Source organism: Haemaphysalis longicornis, unplaced genomic scaffold, assembly GCF_048455015.1.
Source record: "Haemaphysalis longicornis isolate Haplotype H1 unplaced genomic scaffold, Haemaphysalis longicornis Haplotype H1 scaffold_10, whole genome shotgun sequence".
NCBI lineage: Eukaryota > Metazoa > Arthropoda > Arachnida > Ixodida > Ixodidae > Haemaphysalis > Haemaphysalis longicornis.
Genome location: NW_027526204.1, coordinates 61,775,175 through 61,799,422, shown reverse-complemented (window position 1 = coordinate 61,799,422; position 24,248 = coordinate 61,775,175). Strand labels below are relative to the sequence as shown.

General features: G+C 47.5%; 1 protein-coding gene across 1 annotated transcript; it reads right to left on the bottom strand.

Moving 5' to 3' along the window:
- Positions 1-675: 675 nt before the first annotated feature.
- On the bottom strand, positions 676-23,806 carry LOC144157763 (mitochondrial tRNA-specific 2-thiouridylase 1). Its single transcript, XM_077688529.1, has 8 exons — positions 23,561-23,806; positions 22,354-22,519; positions 21,338-21,501; positions 16,558-16,730; positions 14,040-14,160; positions 8,719-8,819; positions 3,098-3,364; positions 676-890 (listed from the first exon to the last, which is right to left on the bottom strand). Exons 1-8 carry the CDS (start codon positions 23,646-23,648, stop codon positions 756-758), a joined length of 1,215 nt encoding a protein of 404 aa, XP_077544655.1. The 5' UTR covers positions 23,649-23,806; the 3' UTR covers positions 676-755.
- Between the last annotated feature and the right edge of the window lie 442 nt (positions 23,807-24,248).

Here is a 24,248-nt window from a genome sequence, read left to right as displayed (position 1 = left end):
AAACTGGACCTTCTTTTCAGTTGCTTCCCTCGAAAACCCACGCGGTAAAAGGAGACCCATAGTGCGTGTAAAGGACAATGTCCACCGTGTTGTGTCTCGGGCGGCCATTCTGGTACAAGTGTACAGTGGAAGTTTCATTGTGGTGCTTCCCTCGCAAAGGAGAGCAGCACGAGAAACGGAAGCAAGCCAGCTCGTGGCAACAGGCGGTTTCAGCTTCGACTCCAAGTGTGCACGTTTGCGAGAAACATTTGGGCACCAGAAACATCATCCGTGCCACTGAATTCTTCATCAAAGCCGATGCGGTGGCGCTACAACGCGACAACTTGATTCTGAGTATAGCTCATAACGAACCAAGTTTCCTGTTCCACAAACTATGCGCATACATATACACACAACCAAATACTACGGCTGAATTGACAAAGCAACAGCAGGGCCTCACCAACACGTCACAAAGAGGTGTTTCTCCAAGCGTTTCCTACCGCGGCAGTCTGCACAGGCAATTTCTACAAGCTGAATAGGCACCCAACGCAAACTGAACGCTAAACCAGAAGAAGCTCCACATCGAACACCCCACAAGCCCTCATCACCACTCAGCTTGCCAAAGCTGCTTGGACCGTTCAGCAAGTCCTCCTTGCAGTGCTTGTGGAGACACGAACTAAACCCCCTCGCATTGAGCCCACCTTGGCGACTTGGGACGTGTCGGTGACCTCACTTTGCTGCCGAAGTGACTAGCGGCCTGGCCAACGCTGCGTGCGTCAGCTCTCCCCGCTGCTGCGATGAGAGTGGGCCTGGTGTTGCCTGCCTTCCTGCTCCTCATGTAGGCTCGGTCCGAGGCCCAAGATCTTGGCACTGCCGTAGCACTCGCCGTCCTCGCTGTACAGCACCACAAACTGCAGGGTGAGAGAAGGACGCCGCTCAATAAAAGCGTTCACTGTTGAAGAAGCGACGTGCAGTGAAGCTACGGAAGGGTTTGAAAACTACCAGGTGTCCATAGCGATCACCGAATGCACCGCCAGGCCTCTTTCTGGTGACTGAGGTTAAAACGGGTATCTGCAGTGTGCCCTAACAGGAAAACACTGGCAACACTCTTGTTCCAGCAGTCTTCCTTCAAGAGGAGGATGCCCACGGGCCTTCCATCAGCTGGGAGCAGGGGCCTGGGACCCACCACCGATTAATGACTCCCTATACACTACCCGCACACTTCCTCCACACTGCCAGGCCTCTTGTGGTCACGTGGTTTTTTTTCTTTGCTTTTAGTACGTTTAGCATCCTCACGTTTTTGGTCGACTTTCGGCCCAACTTTTCCAAGGGCGCTAAAGGGCACCTCCGCATGAAACACATAGGGCTTTCAACTTAATCAGCGGTGAACGAAGAGCTTGCAAGAGCACAAGTCTGCCCCTGTTTCTAAAGACGTACGGTCCTCATCACATTAGGGCCCTTTTTGTCACATGCAATGCTATACAAGTGTAGCTAAGCTGCGTAATACTAGATATAGCAAAAGTTCATTCATTCAAACCGCAAGGGGAAATCATCTCAGTTCAAATTTATTAATAAAACTTTGAACCAATAAAAGGGAAGAATAACAACAGTACACTTCAATATTGAAGAAAAAAATAGGGCATGTCAACAACTTCATGCTCGAAAAAGTGCAGAACTGCAGCCTGCCTTGTGTCCTTGAAGGTGACGGCCAGCAGCACTTTTTGCTCTAACAAACAAATGTAGCGGAAGGACTCCTTGTCATTTTTCAAAACTGAACAAGAGACTGGCGTCATTCAATCTGGTCACGAGTTTCGAGCAGACGGAAGCCCTCACGTTTCGTCACCTCCTCGTCATCATCGCTGGCACCGTCACGTTCTTCGCTTCTGACCTGATAAGTGATGTCCTCATTTTCTAACACACCACTGCAATCCCACCCACATCGATGTAGTCTGCAAAGAAGACTTCCAAGACGTCTTTCTAATGGAGGTTTTAGGGTAATGTTACTATTCTTTCTCAGCTCTTATCTCCGTTCTGGAAGCAATGCAGCAACGTGTGTAGGTCACGCGTCAAGCACCAAGCCGCCGGCATGGCATTGGGTAGTTCGAATTATCCCAGGTGGAACCTAATCGAATTCAAATTACTGGGCTTTTTTATACATTTACTCTATAAAGCTTGGCCACACCAAATCACGCAGTTCAGATGCTCCACAAATTTCAATGACAGATATTTGAATTAATGAGCTTTCACTGAACATGGTTAACGTCAACTTCAGTTTGAGTAACAGCAAAACAATGTGACAGTAAATCGCACAATCCTCTACCATTCATGGCACTGAATATATTACCTTTAGAGATTAGAGATCAAGGTCACACAAGAGTTGAAGCTATTAGCTGCCTTCTTTTGCTTAGCAATAGATGACCTTCGTTAATGGTTTTGTAACAAGGATGACCTGAGTATTTGCTTCTATATTGAACTGGCCACTGGCCATTCCAGGACGTCGGACAAAACATTTACCGTAAAGTTCTGAAAGAACGCCCGCCCAGAGCACAGAGATATCAAGCGGAAAAATGCGAAAAAGTAGAAAAAAGTGGCCGCACCTCCAACCAAAACTGCGGAGATATCAAGAACATACGAGATGAGCAAACTTTTGGGTCAAGTGTGGAAAAGACAAATAAGTGACCGCTTAAACACATGAATGGACGATTCGCGTTTATTTTGTTCACTCACCGGCGCTAAAGCCATCGATTTTAGGGGGTGGGTGATCTCTGGGGTCTTTTAGTAAATTTAGTAAGCTGAATATTTCCCCCCACAAGGGGGGGTGGGCGTTCACTCAGAACTTTATGGTAGTACCTATCTTCTAAAGTCATTATATTAAGTCTCTTGACTGAACCCCAAAATTTCGAACTTCCATGCTCCTCCAGCGAACAATGCCTGTATGACTCGCATTACTAACCTCAAGCAGCATTTTGCAAGTGCAAACATGGCCACCCTTTTTTGACATCACACAGTAAAACGAGAGTATGTGCGATTTTCATGAATGCCTGCAATTTGTTGACCGAAAAATGCAACATCGCGCGTACTCAGGGCCAAAAATAAACATGCCCGCATGACTTTTTACCTGCCCGATTGCGATAGCCCTGTGGTACTCGTCCAAAGTGACCGTCAGACCGCCGCGCAGTTGCTCCGGTCCTGCTGTCGAGGCATCCGAGCACTCGACGGTGCACCACGCCAAGCCGTTCCGGTGCTGCGTCTTAAACAGGCACCTCACGGCAAGTAGTTTGTCGGGCACAGCCGATGCCCAAAAAGGTGGGCCCTGGCAGACCCAGTGTGGAGCATCCGTGTACAGCGTGCGCCAGTACAGGGCTGGGTGATGTTGACCCGCAACCTGGCAACAGAAGAAAAACATGTGGCAGGCCACTCCACCCTTTCGCACCCCTTCAAATATTCACCCCCTTCAAAAGTGGCAATCAAGTACAGGTGAACATCCATTTTACGAAATCCTAATTTTACAAACATGCTGAATAACTGAAGAAATTCAGTTTTTCTGGCAGTTTCTCGTAGCCTTACGCGTCTCGATTTTACAAAGTTAGTGATGTAACGAAATGATTCGCGAGTTCCACTGAGTTTGTTATATTGAAGTTTAACTGTATTTACGTGATAGGTAAGCCAAAACCTCTCCAGGCAGCAAGACCTGGCTCCTCTGAACACTTCTATCGCCATGGGCATGCACCTCCCTATTGGTGCAAGTGGTCAGGCCTAACCGCACAACTTTTGTCGAAAGGGCTTTAGACTCGGCTTTCTAGGGGTGCACCGATTTTAGGAATAATTTTAAAAAGTACATTGCTAGAAACAGTTAAACGTAATACTTCATAAGAGATATCGCTGCATACGGCAAGCCATTTACCTAATTATCACATACCCGCCGCAGTGGCTCAGTGGCTAAGGCGTTGTGCTACTGAGCACGAGGTCGCGGGTTCAATCCGCCTCTTTCACAACCCCACTGCGCATGCGCAATCCCCTAGCGGCCAAGTCCCTAAGCAGTCCAGTAGGGGCAGCAGACGACATTCCCCACAGCTACCGCACAAGCGGGAAGGGGTCGTGGTTGTATTTACATCGTTTGATTTTTTGCGTGTGCTCGTTATGCGCGGAACAATGTCCACAACTTGTGCTGCGTTCCGCTGTAACTCGGAGTGCCGAAAAGGGAACGGTGTCGGCTTCTATCGCTTCCCGTCGGCCGCACGCGATCGGCTACGGCGGCTTGCGTCGCTCGCGTCGGCTCGGGTGATGGGAAGTTTAGGCTTAGCATCCTGGCGGATATTTGATCGCTGCTATCTGTGCACTGCGAATGACAATCCGCAACACAACTTTTCACTACACTATCACCCCCTTTCTCGCATGTGGAACGGTATTTAAGTTATGGCTGCCGTTTGAGCGATCGGTGACCAAGACATCTGCGTAGCCTGTTTCGATGCTTCCGCGCAGGTATCGCCATCTCTCGGCCGCTCGGCGCACCGCGCGCCGCGGCGACCGGTCAGCGTAGGCTTCCATCGCGGCAGATATATCTGATCGCCGCTTTTAAAATAAGCCCTGACAACAATCCCTAGCACAATTTTTCACCACACTAACACCTACTTTCTCGCATGTGGAACTTTTTAGCGATCAGATTGATTCAGAAGAGCAGCGACAAGCGCGGTTGCTACCGTGGTCTGCGCCGGTTCGAGCCGCTGAGTGTGCCGAGCTGGCCGGCGCGGCCGGCGTGTGCGCGGACTGTTTCCGAAGGCGGAAAACGCTTCACGATTGCTTGCTTTATCCATTTCTTGCGAACAAACGCGCAGAATCTACAAATTCAGCTAAGCGATCATCGTAGTTGACCATGGAGCAAAAACAATGGGCGGAGCGACGCCGACGACGCATTTCATGCGCGCATCGGGCAGTCTCAAATTCACGCGTACGACTAGTCGTGGCGACAGTCGTAACGATCAGTCGCATGCGAATCGCGTGTACCAATCGTACATGTGTCCAGCGCTTAAAGGCATTTTGCGAACTACCGGCCTTTGTTGAGCTGGCGATCGCACTTCATGCCAGACGACTCCAAGTACTGCTCGCTCTGCTACTCGGACGGCACACGGATCTGTCCGAGATTTCTCTGCCAGCCCTCATTCAGTGATAAGAAGCCGCCTGGTATTATGTGATGACCAGGGGCTGTCATCTTAAGGCGTTATAACACCAACACAGAAGAAAAACTTCGGCTGCTCCTCGCCGTAATGTGGGATTGCCGTGCATACAACGAGAATGCAGCCGGAGGAAACGCCGGCAAACCCTACAGCTTCAACTTCCGCTAGGCACGCTAGGTGGCAGCACACCGCAATGAAAGAGGCGGATTCCCGGCCGCAGCGGCCACTTTTCTGACGGAGACAAAAAGCAAAAACGCCTGCATGTACGGGATTTCGGCGCACGTTAAAGATCCCCAGGTGGTCTAAATTAATCCGGAGCCCTCCACTACGGCACGCCTCATCGCCTGTGTTGCGTCAGCGTGTTAAACCCTACAATCAATCAATCAACCTAATTATCACACTACCAAATTTCGTGTCAGTACTCCTCTCAAGAAAAATAGTGATGATGCAGGTGGAACAAAAAAACAAGCCAAAATAAAGACAACAGGCAAAGCTCGCTGCAAATTAAATGAGCACTGTCGGTTAAAAGTGAAATCACGGACAGATAAAATGTCGATGCACTCGTGAGAACCAAAACATAAGAAATCCACAATTTCAGATTGTAAATGTCAAATAGGGGCCTTGTCCAGGTATATAGTACAGTAAAACCTGGTTACAATGAAGTTGAAGGGGGGAATCGCAATTGCTTTGTTATAACCGTTACTTTGTTATAGCCGATGTTCATCTCTACCAACAATTTAAAAACTGACCACCAAAACTCACAGCATCCCGCGAGAACAAGAAAAACAAGCGAAAAAAAAAAAAGACATTGACCTGACGGGCACCAAAATGGTCCACAAATGCTCATTGTGTAAAAAAAGAGGTTTATTATATCCATTGTGAGAAAATTTCAGCTTCGTTAAAACGAGGTCCTAAATTCATGGACATACATGGGAATTTCAAAAGGGACCTCATTGGCTTTGTTATATCCATTAGTTCGTTATATCCCATTTCGTTACAACGTGGCTTTACTGTATAGCAAGCACTATTAATAAACTTCACTGCCGTGTGTTCGAACTGATTCACGATTCAATCTGACTCAGATTAAAAATGAATTGCAGTATTTTGCTTCATATTTTCATGCTTGTCAAAGGTAGAACAGGGTACATGGGTTTGGGAGCAGTCCTGGGAGTATACAAAAGTGCCTTTTGTAGCAGGCTTGGAGCAGCCAGGAAGGCTTTTTGGTGCAGGTTTGGAGCAGCCAGAAATGCCATTTTGAACAGGTATAATGCCATTTCACAGCATTATGGTGCATTCCTAATTTCCCTACCGGTCGCTGTGCCAGCCCGTTGCTAATTACGATTTATCTATCTACTATATCAGGCATTCTACCGTGAACTATAGCCTACTCCGAACCACGGCGCCACGCCATCACCATTGAAAGGTCAAACCGCACGCTCACAGGCCTTTGTGTGCGGTAAATGGCAGTGTTTAACTCTTTCACTACGGCGCCATAGGCCATCGGACGTCGGTGTCCGATGATTTCAAACGTCCTGCGAAAGCTAAAAACGGCGCCTGGTGGACAACTAACGCCATCTGGCGTATTTATTGACAACTCACTTTTCGATTTTATTATGTTTTTTTGATATTTCACGTGCAGATACCACGCCAAGAGTGAAATTGGAACCCCCGATAGTGGCTTGTGTGAAAATGGTGTCCATCGGACACGGAGTTCCGATGATTTCAAACGTCCCGCGAAAGCTAAAAACGACGCCTGTCGGACAACTAACGCCATCTGGCATATTTATTGACAACTGATTTTTCAATTTTATTATATTTTGTTGATATTTCGCGTGCAGAGAGTGAAATTTAAACCCACGGTAGTGGCGAGTTGTGTGAAAATGGCGTCCCACTGTATTTATAAACAAAACAGGCTTCCTATCTGACGACTACGGCTTTACATTGATGTGTAGGGTGTGGACAACGTACGGTACGGATATTTTGCCAAATGCACTGCGTCATATCGCGTTATTACCTTCATGATAGCCTGGCACTCGTGTCAGATTACCGCTACGGAGCAATGCGCGACACTGCTCAAGAGCGCTGGATTTTTTGTTTCTAGTTTTAAGTGCGAATGCACTTTATAAGCGACCCCAAACCATCCACCGCCGGCGGCGGCGGCGGCATCCGCAGTGCTCCTCTATATTTAAAAAAGAAACAGCATCCGGCGCCAGGTTTCGATCCGAGGACTTTGCGGCCGCAGCGCGACGCTCTACCGACCAAGCTACGGACGCGACGGTGATATCAGTGTTAGTGACGCGCCTTATATCTTTAACGCATTCAAACTACGTCGTCAGCGGCGTGCGTTGGCGACTCAGCGGCGTTATAGCGGCTTGATAACTGCGTGGTGTACACGTGATACTACAAACCCGATGGAAGAGATGGAAGAGAAGGCGGCGAGGCGGTGGGCTGCGGGGGCCGAGCGCAAGCGCCGCAAGCGGGCCGACAACCGTGCATTCGCACTTTCACATTCTCCCCCTCGGGGAAATGCGGGGGAATTTTTTTTACCACTCAAGTGAAAAGTATTTTGTGTCAGAACACAAAAATGTGTGCTTGGATGCATGACCGACTTACACTCGAGTGGCTTCAAGGAGTGGCACAGCCGTCAGTCCCGCTAGTTTGACGGGCCCACAAAAATACAAAACTTGGTGTACAGCATTGATATATATATTGAATCATAGCCAAGAAATGTAGGAACAATTTGTATATCTTAAAATTCCTAGAATAATTTTTAGGCTCATTACAATCGCCTATATATGTTGCGTGTATACTTTTTTGTGCGTTTTTTTCTGGATATTTGACTAATAAACTGTAAGTAATTGTACCTTTCACAAAACTGCTGGTACATGTTTGCGAGAGCAATCTATAAGCTACAATTACATGCATAGCAATGCTAAATGAGTCCACTAGCTCAAGAGAAAAAAATAGCTTTGTGGAAGCACTCAAAATCGGCCGTTTTTCCGCCGTAACAAAAGAGAAACTTATGGCGGAATTCATTTTTTTCTATTGAATAGCGGCTTCAGTGCGTGCAGAGGTCAACATAGCTTTGTCTTTGCCTTTCTCAGGGTTGCAAGAGTTGATGAGCTTACACCGTAGACTACACGACTAGAGCGTGTTAGATTGATTTGATCTATTGTAGGGTTTAACGTGCCGACGCAACGCAGGCGATGAGGCGCGCCGTAGTGGAGGGGTCCAGATTAATTTTGACCACCTGGGGATCTTTAACGTGCGCCGAAATGTCGTGCCCGAAAATGTGTCCTCCTCTTTGTTATGCAATCAGCACGCATAGCCGATTTTCATGCCCAGACGTCTCCGACACTACGTTACTTTCCTTTGCCTGCTCAGGGCAGTTGTGAGCCACTAGCTCCAAGCAGCCCAGAGCTGCTCCCGCCATAGATGTTCTATGGGCAAATAAAATACAGGCTGCTTGGAGCTGCACGGAACTGCTCTGAGCAGGCAGAGAAAAGAAACCAACTGGCAACGTGCGGTGCAACACCAAGTGTTAGTAAGGCGGACCTGTGCTCACCACAGTAATTTGCTGGGTGCGAGGGCAGAGGCGCACGACGTAATAAGCTGACGGGACGCCCCCAATGTGACAGCGCTGTCCCACTGTCCAGGAGTGGACACCTGGGGGACAGAACACAGAAGTGCGTCACACGGCAGATGCAGTTGAACATCAATACAGTCACCTTCAGCTCAATGAAAACGTGCAGGACTTCCCAGTTACTAAACATGCAGAAAGAAGACACCACACAGAGCACACCAACAATGGAATAGGGAGCCGGTGGGCTGGTTGGCGCGTGTTAAAACGTGATAGAACAGTATGAACTAACAGGACACAGAGTAGGATTAATGTGCATCTCCTGCTATGCATTTTTGTTAGTTTGCACTGTTCACTCACACTTTAACACACCAACAAACTGGGGACTGACTGGCTTGTGTGCTACGGTGAACGTGTTTTTCCTGCGTCTTGCCATGTTGAAAGGACATGAGCATAAATTTGGGTAAAAAAAACTGTGGTTGATTTCTCTGTCCTAGGAATCGGTAAAACATGAAAGTGAAATGTGCAGCGAAATCTGCAGCTGAGCATGATTGGCGGGTCGGCGGCTGTCTTGTGGGTGTGCTTGGCGAGCAACCTCCCGCTGGCGGGTTGCTTCGGCAAAGGTGTACAGGCATCATTTCCGTGACGATTGATTGATTGATTGTACGGTTTAACGCGCCGACGCAATGCAGGCGATGAGGCGCGCCGTAGTGGAGGGCTCCGGATTAATTTTGACCACCTGGGGATCTTTAACGTGCACCGAAATCTCGTACACACGGGCGTTTTTGCTTTTCGCCTCCATCAGAAAAGCGGCCGCCACGGCCGGGAATTTCCGTGACGGATTTGACGGCAGTGAAATCTTGGGGTACCGCGGCATAAAACACTTTCGTGTTAAAATATAAAACCTGAAAACGAACAACCCCAAGTATAACGTACTCTTTAGTACTAAAGGTTGCTTCCCCGCAAGAAGACCCTGTGTGCAGGGGTGCAGCCTTTACAGGCCGCTTGCTTCATTGTACTGGCGTCACTTCCGTGAAGGATATGTCGTCCGTGAAATCTTTGTGTATTTGAAAATAAAGCACTTTCGTGTTAAAATAAACTTTGTTAGTGCATGCTGTGAGGCATCTTCTTTTTGTTTGTCCCATCCTTTTAGCACATTTTACCCTACCAAGAAAAGGAAGTCTGTGAGGTTACTGCAGCACCATGTCAAATCAACTGCAAATCAACAACGGAGCACTGCTGCATGTGACAAACAATAGTTGAATGCCTCAGGAGGCAATCAAAGGTAGTGAGACACCCGAGAGCGAGCTGGGCACACAGCCGTAAATAGCAGGACCCAAAGGAGCAACTGAGACCAACCTGTAGTAGGCCCCCAGCAGTTGATCAGCAATAGCAACAATAGCTGACGATTGCTTTGAACACATTTTTCCAATGTCTGCCAAAAGTTTTCGCATGCCAACATGCAAGTGTAAACATGCAGGCTAGCCCAAAAGGCTGGAAGTCTTTTAGGTTGCAAACGAGAGAGAGAGAGAGAGAGAGAGAGAGAGAGAGAGAGAGAGAGAGAGAGAGAGAGAGAGGGGGGGGGGGGGGGGGGATCGTGAGCCATTCCACGCAGTGAAGGTGGATGACCAGCAAAGTTGGGGTCACACGGAACTTTGAACAAAGGCACTGCTTGTATTCACTGGCGGGGCGCGCAATCAGGCAACCGTGTGAGTGCGCCGTCACTCGTTACGTCAGGCTCCGCCGGATGGCGGTACTTGTCCATGCTAAGCACATGACTGTGTTGCACGCAGGGTGTCTAGCAAATTGCCCAATTCAATTTCCCTGACTTTTCCAGGTTTTCCATGACCATTTTAGTTGAAATTCCCGGACCAATACAACACGCGCCATTTTGTGGAAACGGTCCGTGAAGCATATAAAAAGCATAGAGAAAACACATTCTATCATACGAAAAAACACATTTGTTGCAAGTGCCCTAATTCTCAAAATCCACTTTGATTAATTTCAGTTTGTTGTTTGAGGTTTGCTTGCCTTCAGTTACGGCTTCAGATAGTTTTTCATCTTGCGGGATAGAAGCTTGAAGTTGCGCTTCAGCAAGCACCTTTTGCTTTTTTTCTTGATTGTCCTGGCCTGACATGCAACGTGAACCACATGGTGCGTTGCGCGTGCGATTTTTTGACGCCCGCGTCGACGATTCGCGCGCGCGGCAGCTTCTGCCTTGCTCAGAAAATGACGCGCGTCGTGCGCGGCAGTGGGAGGAGCCTGACGACTTGCGCCAATGGGGAGCCGCGCGCCTCATGGCGGCAGTTTCGAAGCTCTCGAGGCAGCCGGCTGGCTCCGCCAGAGATGTTAAGGCTTACCACGCCGGCAGGTATTGCATGGGCCCTTTCAGTAGCGGCGCGGATGATGTTTTATTGTACCGTTTTCTCCCTCATTATAAGCTCTTTTACCTCACAAGCAACTTCGTGCGTGCCTTGTGCGGTCAGCGCGCCTCGGGCGTACGCGCCGCGTTTTCCCTTGCAGAAAAACCAAAAAGCGTTTCATGCGGTTCACGCTTTCGTCGCGCGCGAACGTGTTGTGTTCGGTAACTTCTTGGGGGCCTCCAACCCTGGTTTCCCCTATTCTAAAACTGTGTGGGCTGGCCCCAAAGTGGTTTTCCCTGATTGGTACTACTTGATTCAAAAATTCCCTGACAATTTCCTGACTTTTCCCGGTGGCTAAAAATTCCCCGACTTTTCCCGGTTTTCCCGGTCGCTAGACACCCTGTGCACGTTACCAAACTCTACCTCAGTGAATGCAAAGTATTCCTTGAGTCCAATGTGAGCGCGATTAATTACATCCCTGTTGGCACCACCGTTGAGAATCGGGTTGAAACGGAGCAGACGACGCACACCAGTTTTTTTTTTTCGTCGGCGTGCGGGCGCAGTGGCCGAAGCCGCGCCATGTCCATGGCGCATCGGCTATGTCTGTGGCCGTTTCCAGTGTTGCCAAGTGAAAAAATTGACAACTAAACTTTTCAACGAATACCACCTATAAGCTCATTTATTCTCTAGATCAGTAGCCATCCTGCTGAAGGCATGCACAAGCATTTACTTTCTTGCATTTGTGGTTGTTATACATGCATTCGTGTGGATGACCACCCCTGCCATGAGGACCAGAACGAAATTAGACGCGTGACAATTTGACGTACCCACTGGATAGTGGATGGAAAGAAAACTAGGCAGGCAAGAGCTTGGAACCACGAAAAAGACAAGGCCGACAGTTCAGAACAACGGCAGCCCTAAGCGAAAAAAAAAGAAAAATCAAGCATGCAAACCGACAAACAAATGCACACACAAATGCCTCGTGCTACGGAACACCTGGCGCTTCAAAGACACATGGAGCCTCGGAATCGAGCACCAACGTAGACAACTAGCGCTGCTTCAGTGAGTCGGAGAAAACCATCCATGCACGCGACCGGAGTGCAGACAAAGAGAGGGCACACAGTTTCATACTACAGCCAAATCCCGCTACAACAAAATTGATGGGACGTGTGAAAAATTTTGTTGCGGCAAAAATTTGTAGAGGCGGAATCTGGCCCAACACACCACAGATAAGAAAAATAGCCCCACATATTTTTGCACCATCGGCAGATTAATGCAATCTTTAGAAAAAGGATTAATGCGCAATTCCGCAGTGTTTATTTGGATAACAAACATACCAATGGTTATCTGTTTTTTACCTGCACGCAAAGAGCGTTACGAAGGGTGGGGGGGTCGAAGAAATGCAGTGGCAAAACATACTACTGCACAACAAGGCATATCTACTGAGCTGATTACTTGCAGATAGCTGCTTGGCCATCAGAAACCCCCGTCTCACTTGTGGCAGGCAGGAGAGGTGCCTTTACATTATCCTCCATGATCCTCTCACTAGGCACACTGACAACTGACTGTGGCAGGCAAGCCACCCGCATGCTTGCATTTATCGCGACCGCGCGCTCACGACTAAGACAGGATGATGCGAGTTCAAGACCAAACATGAGAACGTTATGTTTGCTTTTGACTTTGAAGAATTGTAGAAGAAAATCTGCAATGACAGCTGCTCACAACGCATACATGACGGCGCTGCAGCAGCAGCAGAGCACATTCGTGCCATTTCAACTAGATACGGATTGGCTGTAGCTCCAGCTTGTCGAATTGGGCCTGCGCCTCATGTAAAGATGGCCAGCCACATCGTAATCACCAGCAAACAATGGCGTCCACCTATGAGTTTGTTTTTGTTACGGGTGGTAGCGTGGGCGCGTGGCGCACATTTTTGGGGAAACCAAGCGCCCTGAATATATATAAAGTTGAAGACAGCTGGCATTATGCTTATTTTATTGTCAGCCCCAATCAGCGAAAAGTTCGTTGAAGCGAAAGCAAGCCAGACAAATGGTTCGCTGTGGCGAGGACTTTGTTGCATTGACTTCTATGGCTAACTGACGGGGAATTGGAAATATTTCTTCGAAGCGGAGTTCGTTGTAGCGGGATTAGACTAATACATATCAGAGGAAAATGTGTCACCACAATTGTGTGCTGTCATGTGTGCTGCCATAGCAACTAGGAATGTTACTCTTGGCTAGCCACATGGCTTCTTCTAGCTCCTAAAACCAAAACCAACAAAAAATATTTTATCTCATTAGTCTTGCATGAAACTTCCAAAAAATGCTTGACAAAAACACCTTTTGAGGCTCCACTCTTCTCTTAATGCAGCCACTTTAAATAATTACTTAGCTTAATTTTGTTGCTTTTTTCAGCCACGGGTCTCTTTTAAGCCTGTGCCTTTCATGAGCCATGCCAAGGAAAATTGGAATGTGCCTGCCTGGTACATGACGGCACACTTGTTAACATAGACACTGGCACCAGAGTTTCCTCTTGTATATATTGTTGCGATGATACCAGGACAATTGCGTTCTCATGGCATGTGCCACCTTTCGTAGATGCTGTTAACCTTGTACAATCTCCCTGTTGGGCGTACAAGGCATGCGCGATGGCGTAATCAGCCTTACAGCATGAAGGCAACGGCATTAGAGCTTGAGCTTTTGTGCTCGTGTGTCTGGATCTGTGCACCATCTTTGGGAGCCACCTTCTAAATGCCCACTCTGCCTGGTCTCTTCAATCAGACGCTTCGCCTAATAAACAGATTCTGCCCACCTGTCATCGGTCTTAAGTTTACTCTTGCGTCCATCAGGACGTAACAACGTTAGTACAAAACTCTATGGTTGAAGGGAGCAGAAAAATACACGGACCCATAGCCATGTCTACAGCTTTCCCGTGAAGAGGGCTCACCAGAGTGCGTGCCAACCACTTTGCCCGTGTCCATGTCGACGAAGCTGCCTTCCCTGGGCTCCAGGTACTGCTCCACAAAGGAGCGGAAGTCGCGCTTCCCAATGAAACACAGGCCCATGCTCTGCACAGGCAGAGGGCACGCCCCACAATTCGGTTAGACAGAAAACGAGGAAGCAGCAGACTTTCTTGCATTCCTTTACTTAAAAGAACATAAACTCGTACACGGCCGTGCAGGTCCATTTGTAAGAGCGAAAATTTTTCCCATTGCAAACAATGCAAATTCCCCGGAACTTATCAGAAATTCGTATCACCCACAATTGTATCATTGGGATTCCACTGTAAATGAACGCCGGCACTGCCGGTTTATTACGCATATTTTGCCTCAAATGTACCTGCAGTTTTCTTTGCATTAAACAACGGGGAGATGTATGACAAGTGCCAGCGGTTCCCAAGTCTCAAACGCTTATGACTATGTAAACCGCTTGGCTTTCGAAGCCTCTGGGTTACGCCGCGATGACAGCCCCGACGACAGAACGCAGTGTGGCTCTACTTGGGTCCAGCGAGCGAACTATGACAACAAGCCGAGCCCCTGAAGTGCTCTGCACTTAAAAAATAGAAGAATTTGGATTTGGCGATGAAAGTGGACATTACTCAGTGGGTACAGACTGGTGAAAAAATGTTGGCTGCAGAGGTATTTGAAATTTCTTGCAATGTTTTTGAACATGATACTGCGCATTAACCCTGACGTAAAGGCGAAGGCAGCACCACCAAGGTCTGGCTGATCTGGAGCGCGACATGTGCAGAGTGGCTTTGTTGAGTGCCTCCAGATGAGAGGTGTCCGGATATTACAGATGACGGCACTGAGTGCCTCGAGAGTGAATTAAGGGGTGACACTGCTCTTAAAACAGCTTCCTTTAACTGTTACGTAAACTCAGTGAAACTTGCCAGTCTTGCTGCTTTTTTCCCCACTGATCTCAAATATGGCACTATTTTTTCAGTTGGTCAATTAGTTGCCAAGTAGATTAAGATAGTCATTTTTGAAGGAACAATAGGCTAAAACAGCGCGAGCCATAAAACTGTAATCTTTATATTTTCCGATACTATGAACCCTGGTGAGTTTAACAAGACAATGGTTTTTTTGATCCACCGCAACTAATTTTACAGCTCATTAAATGCTGATGTTTGAAATAGGAATTTAAAATGCTTCCTTGCTCCTGCTGCAACCTAAGTTCTATATAAGCCTGTAAAATTATTGCCAAGCAGTGCATCAAAAAACAGGGTTCGTACAGGATTCAGATGCAAGAATTCAAGTATATTCGAGGACTTGCAAGGCCCTGTTAAGGCAACTTCAAGGGTGCAGGGGAGAACGTGTACCAACTGTTCTACTACTGTTCTGCTCACACGCAAGACATTTGCTTCTTTATGGTTTAAAAAAAAATGACAGAGAAAAATCTTTTTGCAACGACTCCATGCTTTGGAAGTGGTCAAGTTTAGTGCCCCCCACAATAATAATGAGAGAGCTTTACAAAAAACATGCCATTTTGCACTTTTTAATGTTCTTAACACACAGTCTCGGATAGCCAAGATCATAAATTATACCTCCTGCCATTCTCCTCCCCTAAATGTTTGTGTTCAACCCCTCCCCCACCCCCTTGGGGCGGAGTCTACTGACTGCCTGCCATCCCGTGTCAAAATAAAATATTACAACAAAACTTAGAGGCTAGATGCACAGTGTACTCCCATTCACATTCCAAATCTTGCTTACCTGTGCTCATTTCTTTTTTTTGTGATTCTGGAGGGTCAGCACCGTTCATTTTCGAAATGTAGTGGGGCATAGCTATGGTGGGGCACAACAGATACGCAAAATGAATAGCTGGACGAGGCAATACAAAAAGGAGTATCTAACATTGGAAGGGGACTTATGGTAATTTCCTCCTCATCCGATACGGGGATTTCGTTCTGTACGAGCCCTTGCATAAAGCAGCCCGCCGATACTTCCAAGCTGGCTTAAACTGTAGAAGCATATTTTTGATAAGGAGTGTGCAGGGCCACAATGATAAGTCATAAAAAGCAGGTCACATATCCAGGCCTCTTTATTTCCAAAATATTGCAAGGGTTTTCAAGGAGAAGGAAAAAGTTCAAGGTTTTTAAGGCCCTTGAAAATTGAATTCTCAGTTTCGAGGGTTTTCACCGTTTCCAAGGACCTGTACGAACCGAGAAAAAAATCGATTCTCATAGTGCATTCACCAGGGTTCATAGTATAGGAAATTATGAAGATTACAGTTTTATGACTAACACTGTTTCGTCCACTGTTCCTCCAAAATTGGCTAATTATCTACAATTCTCTTCAACTAACCGGCTGACTCCAAAAATAATGGCATATCTGAGACGAGTGGAAAGAAAAACAGCAAGACTGGCAAGCTTTCACAGAGTTTACTTAAAAAATAAAAGGAGCTGTTTTAAGAGCATTGTCCCCCCCTTAAGTTTTTATCCAAGTCCTCTTCCAGAGTGGACAAACCTCTTTCTTGGCGGCGATCTTGCCAAGGCCAATGCTCGACGCAATCTCCTTCACAGTTGCCTTCGCAAGGTCCCCCACAGGAAACAGGCTTCGCTGCAACGCCCGCTGTTCCACTTGGGCCAGGAAGAAGCTCTGGTCCTTCACCCCATCAACACCCCTCACCAACTGCACCCCTGCAAAATACAAACAAGCGGAAATTGGTAAAACACCAGAGCAACACCGTTTTGAAAGAAACAACAGCGCTGTAAAGCTTGTTCTGAAAACAGCAATCCCACATTCGTGTACATTATATGCAGCAGAAGGCAGTTTTATGACTTTCTATGCTGCATATGAGGAACAAATGGCTTCCCACTTCAAAGTAAGAAATGCCAGAAGGTGGAGAAGTCTGTTATACGACCCGCCGCGGTGGCTCAGTGACTAAGGCATTGTGTTGCTGAGCTTGAGGAGGCGGGTTCGATTCCCGGCTGCCGCGGCCGCTTTTCTGATGGAGGCGAAAAGCAAAAGCACCCGTGTGTACGAGATTTCGGCGCACGTTAAAGATCCCCAGGTGGTCAAAATTAATCCGGGGCCCTCCACTACGGCGCGCCTCATCGGCTGTGTTGCGTCGGCGCGTTAAACCCTACAATCAATCAATCAAGTCTGTTATACGCCACTGCAACATGTTGCAAAGTCTGAAATTTCACTCTTGCAGCACATTGCTTCGTTCTCAAATTTTGCCGTGACCTTTGGGTTACCCGAGTTCTATGCATCTTGGCTTCGCAGAAGAGAAAAAGGCTGTTTACATGTTATATTCGTAGTGCTTTAATTTGTGCAGCAGAAACTCCCAGCACAACTGTCACTGCCACGCAAGAACTTACAGGCCTCATCGAGCTGCTAGTCCACATTTTACCATGTACCCCCCTTCCCTACCCCAAGATTACGGAGCAAGAGTATATAAGAGGGGAAATGCCCCACTGTGGCTGGCGCTACAGGCACTGGATCAGGTTTCAGAGTATCGGCACTCTTTTCTCTCATTGTTGGATGCCGCCGACAGCGGCCATTGGTCGAACCGCATCACGTGACATTTGTTTACCCAGGAAGAAACATGGGTGCTGACATTTTGGTGCCCCTGTGTTGTGGCGTGCGCGCGATCTTCGATAAATCGTGATTTTCGGGGCGCAGTGCCACTGCATGACATGTTGAGAGTGAGTTTTTAATTCCCAGGCGGAGTTGCAATGCCGTGCTCCTCTGTACTGGGCTGTTTCAATCAGTCGGAAGGTGGAAAATGCCTGCTTCGCTACTCGCTGGAAAAGAACAACAGTGGCCTAGCATAACCTACAGCCACTAGAAAAGCGTAGCTTATTTAGTGCCTCTGGCTTACCGTATTTTCGCGCGTATAACCCGCACCAAAAATGCGAAAATTTCAGTAGCAAAGTGGGGGTGCGGGTAATACGCAGGGTTTTTCCTTTAGTGCAGCATCACGACAGTGCACGTCGTGCCGTGAAGCTCCTCCACAGTAACACTGACTAAGGCTTCCATGGCAGCGGTTGCACAAAACATACAAGGACAAGGAAGGAAAAACAAGGACAAGCGCACTCTAACTGAATTTTGTTAGTTCGACAAAAGACCTATAAAACCACGAATCTGCGCAACACCAAAAAAATTTCTCTAGAGCACTGAGAACTGTGGAATACACTGAGTGGATTGTGACTTTCGCCTTGCAGTCAGTGTATTCTACTTGCTAAATATACGCTTTTCTGCCTACACAGTATGTGATGTGTTGCTTGAGCAGTAGCTTTGGTGCAGCCTTTCCTGTATCAAATGTGCGGGCAATATGCGAGGATTTTTTTTTTTTTCCGGCAGGCTGAACGTGAGGGTGCGGATTATATGCAGGGGCGGGTTATCCGCACGGAAATACGGTATTTGGTGGCTCTAGCATAACCTAGAGCCACTAAATGAGCTGTGTTAGCGCAACCGAGCATGACCTTGACGCACCGGCGCACTGTCTCGAAATCCTCAAAAAGTAAATGCAGTTGTCATTGTTGCCAGGCGGCACCTGTACCGATTGGCCCGCCAAGGTCGGCCGCAATTGGGCGCATAAAGCTGGCCACCCTGGCGATAGGCACCAAAATGGTTGCCGGCGTGTATCAGTGTCATTACTCTTAAGTGCAGCTTATTTAGTGGCTCTAGCTGGTGCCAGCGAGCGACCAGACAAGGTCACAATGAAAACCAACGCGGACTACAAAGCTTCCCAGCTGTGACTGCAAAGGTGAGGGTAGCGGCTCCTGACAGACGAAACGAAAGTGGCCACAATTCATTCCAGGGCTTCGCAGCGAAATGACCATCACGGCAGCCGCGCAGTTTATTCTCCCATGACAGATGCTAATTGGTTAAAGCAGCCATGAAGACAAAACACAAGTTTGGTTCATTCGAAAGGTTGCCTTGTTAGAATCATACTGACACCACTTTTAATGTACTCTTCATTCAAATAAGCTATATAATAAGGAAAACAGGGAACGGCCATGCGACCCACTAGCTCTTTTCCCGCAACAGAACCAATGAAGTCATATGAGCCCAGATGTGCGACTGGCTGAAGCCGGCAAAAGCAAACGCAATTTAGGCAGAGCTTATAAGCTTGCCGAACGAGCTATTTGCTCCTAAATGCAATGCATATCCATTTTACAGCAGTAAGAATGGTGCGGTAAACAAGAAAAATTACGAAAATACACGTAAACATAGAAGTACCGACGCGCACTGCTGTTGGTAGTGGGCGCACTATGCCTTTTTTAGCTGCACAGCAGTCCGACGCTTTGGAGCCGATTGACGTAAGCGACGTTGCCTTACGTGACCCTGTTTGTCAAGCATACTCCATGTTTCACGAAGCGATTGCTTTCTATCGAAACAAAAACAAGCCAGGTGTAAATACTGTCAAAAAGAAAGCAACGGCGGAGTGCTGATTATGCTAGCGCCATCTGGGAGGTTTGACGGCAAGCAAGGCTGCAGAGCCGAATGGCGCACTGGAAGTTTGTTTGTATACACGCCGTTATCACTTCATTGTAGACGTCACCAAAGCACACGATTTGGCGGGAGAATCAAAATTTTAACCTGAATTGATTAATTTCTCAGTGTACACAGAATCGTTTGCTGCCGCGCAAGCGCTGGGGATGCTATAAAACACGAAACCTTTAGGATAAAAAAAACTTGTATTTTGTCTTCATGGCTCCTTTAACCTCGGCCAAGTGCTTGGGACTGGCCGCCCTAGGAAGCACCATTTCCACTTCTGTCTTGTTCTGCTCCAACCGATAGGTGTACTGTCTGCTGACTGTCCGCAGCAAGTCCAGGACTGACAACCGGAGAGTCCCAGTGGATGTCTTCTGAGTAAACAAATCCCAACCCTGTTTTTTGAAACTGACAATGGTCACACTACTCTATTTCGGTCACTAATCCATTCAAGCCTTGATGAAGACGCCGATAGTGCATCGGGATGTACCTACTGACAAATTCTTGCTCGAAACCCGCCATCACCATCAGCAGCAGCCTGTCTACGCCCACAGCAGGGGAAAGGCCTCTCCCATAGATCTCCAATTATCCTGGTCGTGCGCTTACTGCGACCAATGTATCCCCCCTCAAACTTTCTGATCTCATCTGCCCATCTAACTTCCTACCGCCCCCTGCAACGCTTGCCTTCTCTAGAGATCCAATATGCCATAATCATATTGGGCAATAAAGCTGCAATGGAACCTAACGTAATTGAGAATCGCAACCCACTTGATAGACAATCGATTTTTGAAGAGATACGGTCTCTATCCAAAACAAAAAGGCATCCTCTAAAACACCTTGAACCAACACGGTTTTCCTGATAGCACCCTGGAAAGTGTTAAAGCGGTATTCTTAGATCTACCACCCTTAAGTATGCTGGCATCCAAGGCAGTGAGCCACGCAGCAACATACTTTTAACTGCGAGATGAACAAAGGTGTTTGAAAACTTGTCCCCAGTGAAAATAACAATAAAGGACATTCCTTCCTATTCCTTTATGCAATTTTTAAATCATGAATTGAAATCGAAATGAAGCTCCTTGCATACGAATGGTAGCGTCACACTTAGACACTGCATGGCACCCACTTTTAGACTTAAGGAAGTTTAGCACCAGATTCAAATCCTTTCCACAAGTTTGTAAGTTCCTCATGGTTACCCCACTGTATAAAAACACTGGCTTTTATTAGGCTAGAGGACATGGATGCCACAAAAAATGAAGGAAGCTCACATTAACACGTAAAGCTTGAAGGTAGCGAAACTGTACGCAACCTTCACGACGGTCCCGATGGTTGAAGCCCACGATTGCAGCCGATTCGCTTCTGCTTCACTGCAGCAACGACCTTTACTCCATCATTGTTGCTATAAGTGTGAGCTTTTTTCCTTTTCTTGGAAGGGATTATCATTGGACATCACCTTGTTGGGGCATACACTATGACGTGTTTTTCTCGGGCCGAGCAAGTGTTGCCACAAATCTTGGCCAATCTCACTGAGTGGGTATGCTTGGCTTGACAAACGTGCGCCGGGGACGCTAAGCAGTCGCCACGAGTCATGCACACATGAGCGCTAGGCATTTTCTTGGTTTTGTTAACTCCCGGGCAGTCGCCGCGAGGCCCGCAATCACCTGCGCGCGCTCGGCAATTTCTTGGTATCTTTAACTGCGGACACAAAAAAATTGTAATTTGCTAAACAACTTCGCTGTTAAAAAGGTTGTCTGTCCCTTTAAAGTGCGACACCAACTAGCCCGACAACATAGGGGCTACTCACGCCCATCCGGCAGGGTCCTGAGGCGAGCGTAGTGTCCCGTGGCGACGAAGTCTGCGCCCAGCCTCTCGGTGGCGTACTTGTGGAAGACGCCAAACTTGATAGCTCGGTTGCACAGCACGTCGGGGTTGGGCGTCCAGCCTCTCTGATACTCCTCCAGCATGGTCCTGGAGAGAGGGAGACACACTGAGACAAAATTCTAATTCTGGGGGTTGATTGCGCTGAAACTAGACCTGTACTATGAGGTGCCCCACAGTGGGGGCCTCCAGATTAATTTTAACCACCGGGGATCTCTGACATGCGCCAAAATCTCAACACATAGCGTTCTCGTTTTTCACAACCATCTGAAAAGCGGCTGGGAGCGAACCCACATCCTCAAGCCAAGCAGCACATTGGTTTAGCCACTGTGCCGCCATGGCGGATAGATCAGTACAATGGGCACAGGCACAATGTACCTGCACAACCACGCGGGCGGGTACATCAGCACACAAATGTGCTGGACTGAGTCAAGCAAAGTCGGTTTAGTTGGTACACACTCAGTGACGGAACATGGCGAAAAGACGATGCAAGCTCTGACTGACAGCTAAGGTTTCCGTTAGGCGAGACACATACAGACCCAAACAAATTGACACTCTCTAATTGGTGGACTCGAATCCCTCGCAAGCTTTCGTGCACCACAACGGCCATAACCGATTCACCATTTCATAACCGATTCACCAAGGAAAGCATGATCCAGAAACACACATTACCTCAACATGCACAACTTCACCTCAACCTCAACCTCACCATTACCTCAACTACAGAAGTTGGGGAAAAAAAATAAAGCTTCTATTACAAAACATGGTTGGAAAACAGAGACGAGAACTGCCCAGTGGAGACCCACTGTATCAAGTTGGAAGCCTGTACAAGGAACTTGCAGTCCACAACGGGTATCAAGTACTAGCTTTCTAGCAATGGCACCTCTAAATCAGAATGCCCCACAGGGTTCTGTCACAGTAGATGTGTCAGCAAACACTCACGTGAAGACACTGTGCCAATATGGCTTGACGAAATCCACCGTCTTCATCGGTATTCCCAGGTGGTCGCACACGAACTGCGCGTCGCTCTCTTCAGCGTCCAGCACACAATGCTCTCCAGCATCCCGGCTGTCCCAGTTACGCATGAAGACCCCGGTAACATTGTAGCCTGCAACACAATAAAAAATGAACACTGGTCTCAGTTAGTTGCACTGTTACCTGAAATACTCGACAGAGAAGCCTACCCAACATTAGTGGAATTTTGTTGGATAATTAAACAACTACACAGCGCATGATTTTTAGTAAGGATGGTTTGAGGCAGCATTATTCAAGCTTCCTACTGTTGGTGGCAAAAAGTCGCCGTCTAGGATCAATTCCTTCCTAAGGGTACGACTAGCACACAGCAACTAACATAGCTGTATGCCCCCTATGTGATGAATTGCATTCAACTGACTGCAGAAAAATTGTCTTCGGGTTAATGATTATCACGGTTATCTTAAAGCTGAATAGCCAAAAGCAGTTGCCCTTCTGGCGAGACGAATTGGTTGACGTTATTCCTTGAAGGTGACAAATGCGCCGACAATTTGTTTTTTCTAATTGATAACAACGGTGCAAAAAAGAAAAACAAAGGCTACTTTTACACAAATGCATTAGACTGGGCCGATATCCCTCAAGTTTGTGCAACTGGTTGTGTTCAGTATTTCACACAGTATACAAAGGTTTACACTCACGAAGCATACAACGGTTCCGCTATACGCGTCCTAATAATGTCAGTAGCACCTTTCTTCCAAGCATAATTTCAAGAACTTAGGCTGCCGGGCCCCCTTTGAATGATGCTACAGGGACCAGTGCGTGTACTGCCCAAACAAAAGATAACAGTAGCTGCACTGTTCGCGTGTTCGCACGAGTCCCGACCATTAATCCTTCGGTTGCTGTTCAGAGTGACCGGCAACTGAGGTGGCATTTTAGACCTTCGACGACCGCACTCATCGCGTCTGTTAAAAGTTACCGGAGAAGGTCTGCCTGAAAGTCGCCGGGCGATAGCCGCAACATGCGGGCAAATGACTGATTGCTTTGTGCCCTCTCGATGTCCACGAACGGAAAACCGCCCATTAAATTACTTTGGAAAGCCCTGCGCTGTTCAGTGATCTTGTTCCGACTAAGCTGGCCAATTCTGGTTAAAGTGCAAAGAAATAGAAGGCGTTCATACCTCTCTTTTTCAGTAGGTGGGCAGCTACACTGCTGTCCACACCACCGGACACACCGCAGACAACTTTTCCCAGTTTTCTGACAACCATGGCGCTCAGTGCGTCGCAAAAGTTTCTTTAAATACACGACTACATCAGTAAATGTTACTCATATTGTAGAAGTGCAAAGTACTTCGCGATGCGTGCACGAAAAAGAGCGCGCGGATGGTTAAGTACGCGTGCGTTCGCACAGGCGAAAAATCAGATAAGCTAGCAGCCAACCAAGTCGCCAAGTCAAGCCAAATTCTAAGCCGTTATTACAACGCCAAATTTACCCAAACTACAGTCCCAAACCTCACTCATTGAATAAAGTCCAAAATAATTTTGAACCCACTGATATTTTGTGCTACTAAAATATTATTGTGCTATTGCACTTGACATAACTACGCCATACGAGAAAAGGTACGCTCGGCGGGAGATTCGAACCGCTTAATAAGACAAGAAAAGTGTGTGGTAAAATTCTCGAGCACAAAGGTCGCGAACGCACTACGCACGCAATGACAATGTTTCAATAGACTTCAGTTATTAGACAGATTGGAGTTTATATGTCGGTCTGCCTCGTACAAAGGTTAGCGGCCGAAGTTGTTACCGAATCATTCTTAGTATCACTATCGATGAGGTATCATTAGTAAAATATTCACTAGTTGAATT

Bases quoted from the DNA above. Each gene is read 5' to 3' on its own strand.
- LOC144157763 (XM_077688529.1), bottom strand. From the start codon at position 23,648: ATGGTTGTCAGAAAACTGGGAAAAGTTGTCTGCGGTGTGTCCGGTGGT. The intron at 14,161-16,557 runs GTTTGTCCACTC...CTGCCTGTGCAG, and splicing joins AGATCGCCGCCAAGAAAGAG to AGCATGGGCCTGTGTTTCAT. The intron at 891-3,097 runs GTAAAAAGTCAT...CTCACCCTGCAG, and splicing joins GGGCTATCGCAATCGGGCAG to TTTGTGGTGCTGTACAGCGA.